Source organism: Aquarana catesbeiana, linkage group LG06 (genome assembly GCF_042186555.1).
Source record: "Aquarana catesbeiana isolate 2022-GZ linkage group LG06, ASM4218655v1, whole genome shotgun sequence".
Lineage (NCBI taxonomy): Eukaryota > Metazoa > Chordata > Amphibia > Anura > Ranidae > Aquarana > Aquarana catesbeiana.
In genome coordinates, this window is record NC_133329.1 from 347,569,993 (window position 1) to 347,583,001 (window position 13,009).

Below are 13,009 nucleotides of genomic sequence, written 5' to 3' on the forward strand. Positions count from 1 at the left end.
ACTGAAATTGCAAACTACAAATATTGTGTCCATTTTTCTGTCTGTATGGAATAAAGGGAATGGAATGGAGCCTGCCTGAACTGCAAAGCTGTATTGGAAGCTTAAAGCGTTTGTTACCCCAGCACTTCATATTCCTGATATGTGGCTGCTGTACCATGTACTTGTATGAGGAAAGTATCCTGTTCTCTTTGTATTGCTTCCTTTGTGTTCCTGCCAGTCCGTCTGCTTTCCTATTAAAAACTGACCACACTAAGCAGCAGAACACACTGTGGTCAGTTCTCTAGCTATGCTGGGAACTCAGTGTACTCTCCTCCAATGATCAGACTTGTCCTGAAACGCCCCCGCTGCACAGCCATGCACTGGAAAGCTCAGTGTGCTGCTGCTTCTCCTCCCCCAGCTCTTATGCAACTGAAAACAAAGGGAATGTGATCATTTATTAAAAAAAAGGAAAAGGGTATTTCATTTTTTTATATCTATACAAAAATGTTTTGCCTTTCATTTTTAGTTTGAACTGAATGGGTTGTTTTACAAAATGATTGTTTAAAATCACTTTAAGATCAAACAAGCTGCAGCTCAGATTCTTATTGATGAGCACTGATAGGAGGCACTGATGGGCATTGAGCACTGATATGCTGCACTAATGAGGAGGCACTGATAGGTGGCATTGATGAGCACTGATAGGCAGCACTGATCAGCTGCACTGGTAGGCGGCATTGATGGGCAATGATTGGTGGCGCTGATAGGCGGTATTAATGAGCACTGATAGGCAGCATTCATACACTGCACTGGTGGGCACTGATAGGTGGGCTTGATGAGCACTGATAGGTGGCACTAATAGGCAGCATTGCTAGGCACTGATATGCTGCACTGATAGCCTACATTGATGAGCACTGATAGGTGGCACTGATGGGCATTGAGCACTGATAGGCAGCATTGATGGCCACTGATAGGTGGCATTGATGAGCACTGATAGGTGGCACTGATGGGCACTGATATGCAGCATTGATGGGCACTGATATGCTGCACTGATGGGTACTGATAGGCTGTATTGATGAGCACTGATAGGTGGCACTAATGGGTGCTGATAGGCAGCATTGATAGACACTGATATGCTGCACTCACGGGCACTGATAGGCTGCATTGATGAGCACTGTTATATATGGCACTGATGGGCATTGAGCACTGATAGGTAGAATTGATGGCCACTGATAGGCAGCACTGATAAGCTACACTGGTAGGCGGCATTGATGAACAATGATCGGTGGCACTGGTAGGCGGCATTGATGAACAATGATCGGTGGCACTGGTAGGCGGCATTGATGACCATGTATGTTAGCCCAACATTGAAAGAACAATCTTTGAATCTAAGTGGCCGCCTGCAGCTGCAATGTTCGGCTAACACCTCTCTTTCTAAAAAGACCTCTGGAGTGCATTCTATTCTTGATATATATATTTTATAGTTGCCTCCCCCCTACTTTTGTCCCTGTCCCCCCATGTGACCCCCTAAATATGAAAACTGTTTATAATATACTAATAGGCATATTTATAAAGCAGTGAATGTGACGTGTTATAATACAAAGGAATAATTCCTCACCAGTGAATTTTTGGTGAATGTTATATTCACCCCTTTATAAATATGCCCCAATGCAAAAATTTTTTATAAAATACAGGATAAAATTTAGAGATTCAGATTTAAAAGTACTTATGATTTGAATGCAGAAATATTGTGTACTAATTTAGAGAATGCAGGGCATTGCTTAAAAGTATACTATATTATGTCTAGATGGATACTTGTGCTGTGCCCCAGTGAAGTATTTACTTCTCATCCTGTGAAAGAAGACCACATTTTTCCCTGAAAACCCTTGTTTTTCTTAGTAATCTGTCACTGGTTGTTGCAATTAACAAGTAGCTGAAGCAGAACAGTAAATGAGTTCTTTCAACTGCACCATAGAAATAGTTGTCAATAGATAACTCGGGACCTGGGGAATGAAGTATCCATATGGTGGCTTCTTGTTCTTGAGTCAGCCTTAATACATCATTGCCAGGATAGGTTTACTTTGACATGCTTCACAAAACATTAGACATTAGAATAACTCTGGAATCAATAATTGTGCATATAACAGAGCTTGCTGTACTGTTCACCGACCGACTGTGCATGATGAAACATCTGTATATTCCTTTGGCAATTAACAGTTATTAGTGAATTACCCCCAGTCCATAGCTAAACCATTAGGCCATCCAAGAGATGAGTTTACTATTGGTGATGCGTGAGATCCATCACACCAAGACCTCATGATTTTTGCTGGTCGGTACCAATCAGTCCAATACAGAAACCTAAGCAAACAGAATAAAGCATAAAATATAAAACTGCATATTACATGTTCTAAATGCATTCCTAATTCTGAGATTCTCTGAGATACAAAAGTAAGGGTACTTTCACATTGGGGCACGGGCTGCGTTAGTGATAAAGCGCGGCTAGTTTTAGTGGCACTTTACCACTGCTACAGCGGCACTTTTCGGCCGCTAGGCAGCCTTTTTTAACCCCCGCTAGCAGCCGGGGTAAGGGTTAAAAGAGCCCCTATTGCAGCGCTGCCGAAGCGCTTTGTAAGCGTTATGGCAACGCTGCCCATTCATTTCAATGGGCAGGGCATTTTGGGAGCAGTGTATACACCGCTCCCGCACCGCCCCAAAGATGCTGATTCCAGGACTTTTTTTACCTGTCCTGCAAGTGCACTGCCCCAGTGTGAAAGCACTTGGGCTTTCACACTGGGGAGGCATGAGAGGTGCTTTTCAGGCGCTTTACAGGCTGAAAAGCATCCCAGTGGGAAAGAGGTCTAAAGGAACAATATCAAACTGTATATCCACCTCACTGTACCTGTATGGCCACTAAAAACAAAAAGAAGGAGTTTTAGGCAGTGCATTTTTGGCACCAGAGCAAAGAATCAGACCAAAACGAATTGGATTGGGATAGGGTACACATTGACCTGATAGCTTCTTTTTTGGGTTAACTAGAATGAGTATTAAAGGAGAAGTACAGTCAAAGCTCGTTTGGCTGTACTTTTCCTGTGGATCACAGGAGTGCAGTCTGTTCTGCACTGCTGTGACCCGTTTATCACAGAGCCAGTCCCAGGTTGGGGAAAGAAGCCTGGACCGACAGCTGGCTCAGCCTCTCAGTGAGGCCCACTTCCTGGCTATTGGCTAAGAGCCCCTGAATATTCAAGGAAACCCCTTCTAGTTTCCACCCACTAACTTCTAGACCATTCTCCAATCGTTTCACAATTTTAGAGTCTGCTTCTGCTCCCGAGAAAAGCTATCCCTATGTATAAATTACCGTATTTATTGGCATATAACAAGCACTTTTTTCCCTTGAAAATAGGGGGCAAATCATGGGTGTGTGTTATACGCCGATAGTATACCTTGGAGGGGAAGGAGGGGGACGAGCGCCACCGGAATTCACTGAGCCGTCATCTCCTGTTTACTCGGCTCTCACTCGGCTCTAACTCAGCTCTCACGTCACACAAAGTCCCGCCTCCGCCATTGGCATTGGACCAGTGTTCTGTCTATCACAGGAGCTGGTCCAATGCCAATGGCGGAGGCGGGACTGTGTATGTGACTGCTGACTAAGAGCCCAGTAAACAGGAGATGACGGCTCGATGATTTCATGCACTGCATTGATGAGAGATGATGAGGCTGCAGATGGGCATTAATCAGGCAGCTGCATTGATGGGAGATGGGCTGCAGATGTGCACAGATCAGGCTGTATTGAAGCTGCAGATGGGCACAGATCAGGCTGTATTGAAGCTGCAGATGGGCACAGATCAGGCTGCATTGAAGCTGCAGATGGGCACAGATCAGGCTGCATCGAAGCTGCAGATGGGCACAGATCAGGCTGCATCAAAGCTGCAGATGGGCACAGATCAGGCTGCATTTAAGCTGCAGATGGGCATTAATCAGGCTGCATTGAGGCTGCAGATGGGCACTCATCAGGCTGCATTGAGGCTGCAGATGGGCACTAATCAGGCTGCATTGATGGGCACTGGCCATTATTTTGCTTCAAAGTGGTTAATTTAAAAAAAAAAAGTTTTCCTGAAACTTCCCTCTTAAATTGAAGGTGCGTGTTATACGCCTGTGCGCGTTAAACGCCCATAAATACGGTATATTGAATTTTAACCCTTTCATTCCTGTTCTCCTGAACCTTGGACTTCATGGATTGAACTTGTTTTTTTTTCGATTTTGATATTTCAATTTGATAAATTGAAAAGATTCCAGAAATATGTTTCCAAATATTTTCCAATTTTACCATTATTTGTACAGGCTAATGTGCAGTCTTAGGATAAGTGTGGCTATAAGAGATAAAACAGAAAGGATAACATTTCATCAGGAAGTAAGACACCACCAGCTGTATCTAAAGTATAAAGTAGAACATTATATCTCAGCTGGAGACAGTAGCACTTTAAAGTGAAAAATGTGTCGGCGAGCCTGACTCTTCTGGCTTTGCATCAGTAAAAGAAAATGTTGTTAGAAGACTGAAGTTTTAAGGATAACTTTTCTGCATATTCCCGCTGAGCAAAGTATTACTTTACAGTCTTCTCATCTGCCGGCAGCCAAGACACAGACAGCTGGACGTGAAGCATGCAAGATCACGAAAAAGAAACAGCAAACATCCTTCATTAATTCTGCTTGTGATCAGTGCAATCAGGTTAGGAAAACACAGACCTAGAAAGAAAAATAAAGAGAAGGCAAGATTTGTTTACCCCATCACTGGATGTACCACAATTGAGCGAGGTTGATTTAAATTCTGGATAATGGCTCTTCTGGATTTGTCTGCCAGCCTCATGACACTGATACTCCTGTATCTTGGGTCTGTCCAGTAAAGGTTTCTGGAGATCCAATCAAATGCCAGATCTTCTACACCTTCCACCCTGTTGGCTGTGAGGATTTCCTTACCTAAAAAGCACAAGAATTGCACTGTAGCATATATTTTAAAAGCATATTCCGACTTAAAAAAAAATAGTAATAAATTCATCCATATTGAAAAAGGAAAAAAAAGTGCATTCTTTTTTTCTTTGAGCCAGCAAAGCACTGCAATGGAGTACTCCGGTTTCCTCCCACACTTCAAAGACATGCTGGTAGGTTAACTGGCTCCTGTCTAAATTGGCCCTAGTTTGTATATGTATGAGTGTAAGTTAGGGACCTTAGATTGTAAGCCTCTTGAGGGCAGGGACTGATGTGAATGTACAATATATATGTAAAGAGCTGCATAAACGGACGGCGCTATATAAGTACCTGTAATAAATAAATAAACATGATCAGAGGTCCGTGGGTACAATGCACAAAATGTTGCAGGCTATTCCTCCAGCCCCAGGTACATTCTAGGTAGGTATGTACACGGAGTCTAGGGGTGCATGAATAAGGAGTAATACTTACATTATTTCTTGCTCCAGCAGAGTCTCCCAACTGATTGAACAGCAGTGGCGGCTGTTTTTTATTTTATTTTGGGGGGCGCCCCCGGGAGGACTGTCGGGACACAAAGCCCCACACTTACCCCATCTAGGAAGCGGGCGGGCAGCGTGTCCTGGCGTACGGCGGCTTTCTTCCTCCTCCTGTGTTGTGGATCACGGCTGTTTCCATTGTGCATCCCCCCTCCTCCTCCTAGGCATCCAATAGGATCACCTGATCTTTCAGCCAATCGGGAAACAGGTATCAGACCCGCGCTTCCTGATTGGCGGAGAGGTGATTCAGTGTTAGAAAAGTGAATATTCATTTGCTTTTCTAACACGCCTGGGTGGGCTCCGAGCGAAATGCTCTGCGCTCCAAGTCCACCCTATTTTAAAGCCTATTAGAGCCTATGACTCTAATCAGGGGCTTCAAAAAAACACTCCCGCTGCTGTAATTTAAGCGTCCTGTGTCCTGAAAGGGGCCAGATGCATGAATAGGGGTGGTAATGACAGCCATGGATAGATTCATGCTATGCATGAATCTATTCATTATTCATAGGAGGTGGCGTGGATAGAGAGGGTGGTGCCTGTGTGCCCTTAATGAAGTGCGATCTGGTGACCAATCCTGCAAAGCCTCCACTTTAAGGTGCACCTGGCTGCAGTTGTATGCCTGCAATTTCCCCATACAATGCAGGGTTATTAGCCCTGCATTGTACATGATGACACACGGATTGCTCACAGAATGGAACTTTGGCGAAGGGAGCAGAACTCTGGAGCAGTGGTTAGGGTATGTAATACTGCCTGTTTCTTTACCCCATAAATGTAATGAGCATTCATAACAGTGTGCAGCCATTGCATTAGGGTGCACCCCAAAGCTCAAACACACATGCCTTTCTCTGCAGCCTCAGCTGCACTGGACAGTAAATTAATGGGAAGTGCTCTGTGCTGAGCGGCTTCCTGTTCATTCACACAACACAGTTTACTATGCTTCGGTTAAGAATGAACACAGTGAGTGAAAAGGTAGGGGCCGGTAAATGACATATTAACTAGCCCTTTCCCCCACTCTCCATCCTGAAACATCCCCCGCAGCAGTCGAGGGGAGAGGAGAGGAGGGAAGCCAGCAGCACTGCTGGTGGGGGGGGCAACATGCGGTGAAGTCTGGATAGTAGGGGGAATCGGCACCGCACAGAGTAATTAGGCACCTGGCACAACCCCTGCGCACGCCTATGTGAGCATTTACCATTGCAGTGCAGGTCCACTGCAAGGGTAGATTTTCTTCAAATTCCTGGAGTTGTATTTTAACAACTTGTGAGATAACATATTCTCATAGAGCATTGTTTTCAATGGGTAGGCTGACTCATAGATTTCTATGGTAAAGAAGCAGCAAGTGCCAATATGGCTGTCCCATGTACTGTACATATACACAACAAATAAGAATAAAACAGCAAACACAGTTATGTTGATTTATTTCACAACTGTCTATAAAAAAACACTGTTTAAAATGCTTTGGAGTTGATTTACTAAAACCAGAGGGTGCAAAATCTGGTGCAGCTTTGCATAGAAACCAATAAGCTTCCAGGTTTGTTTGTCAAAACTTAGTTGAACAAGCTGAAGTTAGAAGCTGATTGGCTACCATGGACAGCTGCACCAGATTTTGCACTCCAGTTTTAGTAAATCAACCCCACTAACTTTAATAAGGGGTAAAAGATTAAAACAAACACTAGAAACATTGCACTCTTCTAAGTAAGTCATATTACTCTGATTAAAGGGCAGCCTAATAGCCTTGTGCCAGTGTTCGCGGTTTCTTTTGAGAAGTTATTTCACGCCAGATTCTTGTTGAAAATGTTTTGCTTTCTCATCCCTTTCTAATCAGAGCCTCGGGAACCTGAAAAAGTCTACCAAGCTGCAGTGTCTGCCTGGTCTGAGCCGTGCACACTGTGCAAAGCCTCGTACCCCATAGAGCTGGCACTGACCAGTACTGAGGGAGCCTCCCTCTGGAATTCCACACTCTTCAAAGATACATTTATCTTAAATGCCTTGTATGACATTGACAGCTTTATCAGGTTAAAGGCATCATTTGGCTGATGACTACTAGAACTGAGAACTGAGCTGTGAAAGCCTAAATAACAACAAATGGAAAAGAGCTGCTGCTGAACTCCTATGGATTTTAAAGATTTAAACACCTGTTACCATTGAGGAAAAGCTCTGACAATTTGCATATAAGCTGCCAGGATAACATAACTCCAATGTCATTTCAAGAAAACAGCAACCCTTTCAATGAAAATCAAATCTATAACACTTCTGGTTTACAGTATACAGGTGAAACTCGAAAAATTAGAACACCGTGTAAAAGTTCATTTATTTCACTAATGTAACTTAAAAGGTGAAACTAATATATGAGATAGACTCATTACATGCGAAGCAAGATAGTTCAAGCCGTGATTTGTCATAATTGTGATGATTATGGCTTACAGCTCATGAAAACCCCAAATCCACAATCTCATAAAATTAAAATATTACATGCAATCAATAAAAAAAGGATTGTACATAGAACAATATCGGACCTCTAAAAATTATAAGCATGCATATGTACTCAGTACTTGGGTTGGCCCCCTTTTGCAGCAATTACTGCCTCAATGCGGCATGGCATGGAAGCTATCAGCCTGTGGCACTGCTGAGGTGTTATGGAAGACCGGGATGCTTCAATAGCAGCCTTCAGCTCTTCTGCATTGTTCGGTCTCATGTCTCTCATCTTTCTCTTGGCAATGCCCCATAGATCCTCTATGGGGTTCAGGTCAGGCGAGTTTGCTGGCCAATCAAGCACAGTAATCCCACGGTCATTGAACCAGGTTTTGGTGCTTTTGGCAGTGTGGGCAGGTGCTAAGTCCGCTGGAAAATGAAGTCAGCATCCCCATAGAGCTCGTCTGTGGAAGGAAGCATGAAGTTCTTCAAAATCTCCTGGTAGAAGGCTGCGTTGACCCTGGACTTAATGAAGCACAGTGGACCAACACCAGCAGATGACATGGCTCCCCAAATCAACACAGACTGTGTAAACTTCACACTGGACTTCAAGCATCTTGCAGTGTGTGCCTCTCCATTCTTCCTCCATACTCTGGGTCCTTGGTTTCCAAATGAGATGCAAAATTTGCTGTAATCAGAAAAGAGGACTTTGGACCACTGAGCAACAGACCAGGTCTGTTTTTCTTTAGCCCAGGTAAGACGCTTCTGATGTTGTTTGTTGTTCAGGAGTGGCTTGACAAGAGGAATATGACATTTGAAGTCCATGTCCAGGATCCAGCTGTGTGTTGTGGCTCTTGATGCACTGACTCCAGCCTCAGTCCACTCCTTGTGAAAGTCCCCAACACTTTTAAATGGCCTTTTCCTGACAACCCTCTCCAGGCTGCGGTCATCCCTGCTGCTTGTGCACCTTTTTCTTCCACACTTTTCCCTTCCACATAACTTCCTATTAATGTGCTTTGATACAGCACTTTGGGAACATCCAACTTCTTTTGCAATTACCTTTTGAGGCTTTCCCTCCTTATAGAGGGTGTCAATGACGGTTTTCTGCACAACTGTCAGGTCAGCAGTGTTTCCCATGATTGTGATACCTACTGAACCAGACTGAGAGACCATTTAAAGGCTCAGGAACCCTTTGCAGGTGTTATGGCTTAATTAGCTAATTAGAGTGGGCCACTTTGAGCCTAGAATATTGCACCTTTTCACAATATTCTAATTTTCTGAGATTGTGGATTTGGGGTTTTCATGAGCTGTAAGCCATAATAATCACAATTATGACAATTCACGGCTTGAACTATCTTGCTTTGCATGCAATGAGTCTATCTCAGATATTAGTTTCACCTTTTATGTTGCATTAGTGAAATAAATGAACTTTTGCACGATATTCTAATTTTTCGAGTTTCACCTGTATGTTTAGACAAAATTTTGTTTTTAGATTTCTATAGAATGGGGAAGGGTTAAAACTACTGTTGGGTTTTTACTGCTATCTGGAACACCATTATTATTATTATAGATTTTTATATAGTGCTACAAATGTACACACTGCACACTCACTGACCTCAGGGAGCTTACAATCTAAATTCCCTAACCCACATTCCTCTCCTCATCCTCTCCTTGGCATACACTGGGTATAGACAGGGACGCCATGCTCTCAGGACACCTGTTGGGTGTGTAGGTAACATCCAGTATACCTTGAGGCTACGTATAGCCACTGGACATCTCTGGCTTGCTGCAACTGGACCTTGGAAGCCTTGCGACCTCCCAGTTGGAAACGTGGGCACTGTGCCCAATTTACATCCATTGCCATTCTTCACTCCATACCAGGTCCTGCAGGGATTCCCATCAGCTCAGTTAACATTTCCTATTGTGAAAATCATGTCACTGTGCTCAATATTTCTGGAGACCCTGATGAAGCTACAACTGCGAAACACTTTGGTTCAACTATCACCCTCCCCTTTTGATTCATACATGATACTTGTTAGACTGTTGTTACCTTTTTCAAACATGATAGAAATACATGGGAGGATGATTAATCAGGAAATATGAGCTGGTTTTACATAATTTTATGCATGAATAAGGGGATATTTTTTCCCCAAATAATTTTAATGAATAAATTGTAATACAATTCTTGATTTTAAAGATATGACTCCTGAAATTTACATCGAGGGGGGATTCTGGCACCACTAAAAATCACAATTCTTTTTCTTTTTTTGTTCCCTAACCTACATTATTACTATTTTCCAGGATTTATTTAGCACCGACAGTTTGCACAGTGCTCTACAACATGGGGGCAGACAGTACAGTTACAACACAATGCAATACAGGAGGAATTAGAGGGTCCTGTTAATTAGAGCCTACCATCTAAGAGGGAGAATCAAGTGATACAAATAGTAATAGCTGTGGGTGATGAGCTGAAGGAGAAAAAAAAGTAGAGTTGTCAGGTGGAGGCAGGATAGGCTTCTCTGAAGAGAAGGGTTCAGGGATCACCTAAAGGTGGACAGAGTAGGAGATAGTTGGACAGATTGGAGAAACCCTGGAAACGAACATGGGAGGAGGTAATAAGGGAGCTAGAGAGCAGGAGGGGAGGAACGAAACAATTTGGTTGCTATTTTGAGGTTAGGTTAGTGATGTAGCTGGGAACAGAGTTGTGGATTGCTTTGTAAGCTTTGTAAGCTGTTGTTAGTATTTTGAACGTTGTTCACAGACACTCAGGCCAGTGTAGACAGGAGACAATAAACCCACCAGCATGTCTTTGTAGTGTAGTAGTAGACCCCAAGCACAGCGAGAACATACAAACTCTGTGTAGTAGGTGTCCTGGCTGGGATTCAAACAGATGACCCCAGTGTTGTAAGGCAAACCACAAAACCAATGTGCTGCTCATTAAAGAGATTTGCTCTCATTTCCTGTTCTGATGACAAGCATGGGTCTCTAAACATTCCCTCCCTAGCAGAGCCCTCAATAGCAGTAATACCTTACAAAAGGTTTGAATACCTGCCCACTTCTTCCAAAACAAAAAAAAACATTGAAATGTATGTACAGTATAGCCAATTTTTTTACTTTTTTTTAGTAGAGTAGGGGAAGGTTAGAACCCCCTCTTATTGCTGTATGTGTCCCTATTGTAAAATATATTTAGCTCAGTGAATGAGGTGAAGCCCTTCTGGCTTCAATCAACGAATAATGTGCAAAAATATTTATTTTGCACTTGATTAGATATTCTTTTTCAAGCACATTTTTATAAGTCATAAATTCCTTGCACTATGAAAATTCACTTTTGCAAAGTGAACATGTTCTACTTCCTTAGTGAATCAAATATGTTGTTCTTGCCACGTCTTTGCTTAATAGGACCAACACTTTGTTGAGAGCTGTATAAACAACACCATTACCTGTCCCATCTACTTTCTGCTTGTAGATCATGTCTTTCACAGTGTCTGAATAAAATATACTGTTGTCTCGAGCATCAAAATCTATTCCCACAAAATAGGAGGGCACACCGGTGATGGGAATGATGACATCTTCCTGGGAGGAGAGGTTAAATGGAATCCCACGGACCGCCATTTGGGAAGAGAAGAGCAAAAATTTCTGTACACCTGGAAGAGAATTAGAGACAGTGATTGATAACAGGACATGAAGTACAAGATAGATGTGTATTGTTTGGTTTTGTTTTTTAAGCACAGGTGCGTTTAAAACACTGAAATTATTTGTAAAGATAAGACTATTTTTTGCTAATAATAATTGCATAATGCGTATGTTCAGCCAAAATTTTTTTCTTGATTTCACATAGGGTGGAGAATACATCTTTAGGGGGCAGTAAACACAAGGATTAAGCTGTAGTTTTACCACCCATCAACTGCCCCTCCATAATCTAACACAGCGGCTGGAGAGGGTTGTACACATAGCAAAAATCATCTAGTAGAAAAGTAAAAAATCTGGCACCAGGACATCTTGACATAAAAACTGTTACTTTATTTCATCCATCCAATGAAACATAGGATTAAATCAATTCCTGTAAAGAATAACGCGTTTCAGCCTCCTACATAGGCCTTAATCACGATGACTAAGGCCTATGTAGGAGGCTGAAAAGTGTTAATCGTTGCAGGAATTGATTCCGTTTTATTTCTAATGGAAATGAATCATGCTGAGATTGAAGAGCCACAGGAGTTAATAGTCCAGATATATATATATATATATATATATATATATATATATATATATATATTTTTTTTTTTTTTTTTATTAACAAGTTTGGATACCCAGGTCTTAGTCCAACATGCATCACAGTTTTGGAGTATTAAGCTCCATTCAAGGACTTATTTACTTTAGTTAACACCTTAATCACATTTGTGAATTATGTAATGTCCCTTGCAGCGCCCCTCTGTTGGGACCCTTTTCTTTATGCTATGCTCTAGTGTAACCATCTCTTTGTTGATTTAAGTTTATGATTTTATTTTCTGCAATAAAATCTTTGTAAGAGAAAAATGCATTGAATCCAACTGCTGACAAACACTGTGCTTCAGTCAGTGGGTAATATATATTTTGTGTCCCCAATCCAGTCAATATACATTGTTTCCTAACCTTAAGCCCTAGTGAAGTAGCAAGTTTTGTTGCCTGAAATGCGTTGGCTCTTTTGTATAGTCTTCTACCTGATTCATTCTATGATCCATTTATTTGCATTACAAACTAAGGAAACTGTGACAATCCGTTGGTGTATAGAAGCCACCAGTTCAGAATCCATACACCTTGTTTAATTCCACTGTAACACAACTGGATAGTAATAGGATAATCCCAGGGTTCCAGTTACACATATTCATTCCTCCAAAATGTTTGTTTCTGTCCTTGGCCCTAATCCAGATTGTCCTTCAGCTCCTGTCTGGTGAAACCATTGAGACGGAGGAAGAAAGCGCAGGAAAATCTGGAGCCCCAGATAGCAATCAAAACCAGACAGGGGATCTAATCCTTCCTCACTCTGTCCAAAACTAATAAAATTGTTTATTAACATGGACTTTACGGCCCCTTTTACATGGGCATACCTTCTGGCTGTCAAACCACAGTGGAAC

The 13,009-nt window shown here is 42.3% G+C and overlaps 1 protein-coding gene across 1 annotated transcript in view; it reads right to left on the minus strand.

Annotated features, from left to right (window-relative positions):
• The window catches only part of LRP2 (LDL receptor related protein 2), a 375,159-nt gene that overhangs the window by 213,540 nt on the left and 148,610 nt on the right, over positions 1–13,009 (minus strand). The window contains exons 16-18 of the mRNA XM_073634007.1: positions 11,339–11,542; positions 4,755–4,947; positions 2,209–2,334 (exon numbers count right to left, since the gene is read on the minus strand). Of these exons, the coding sequence (XP_073490108.1) occupies positions 2,209–2,334; positions 4,755–4,947; positions 11,339–11,542 (523 nt within the window). The remainder of the gene's footprint in view (positions 1–2,208; positions 2,335–4,754; positions 4,948–11,338; positions 11,543–13,009) is intronic.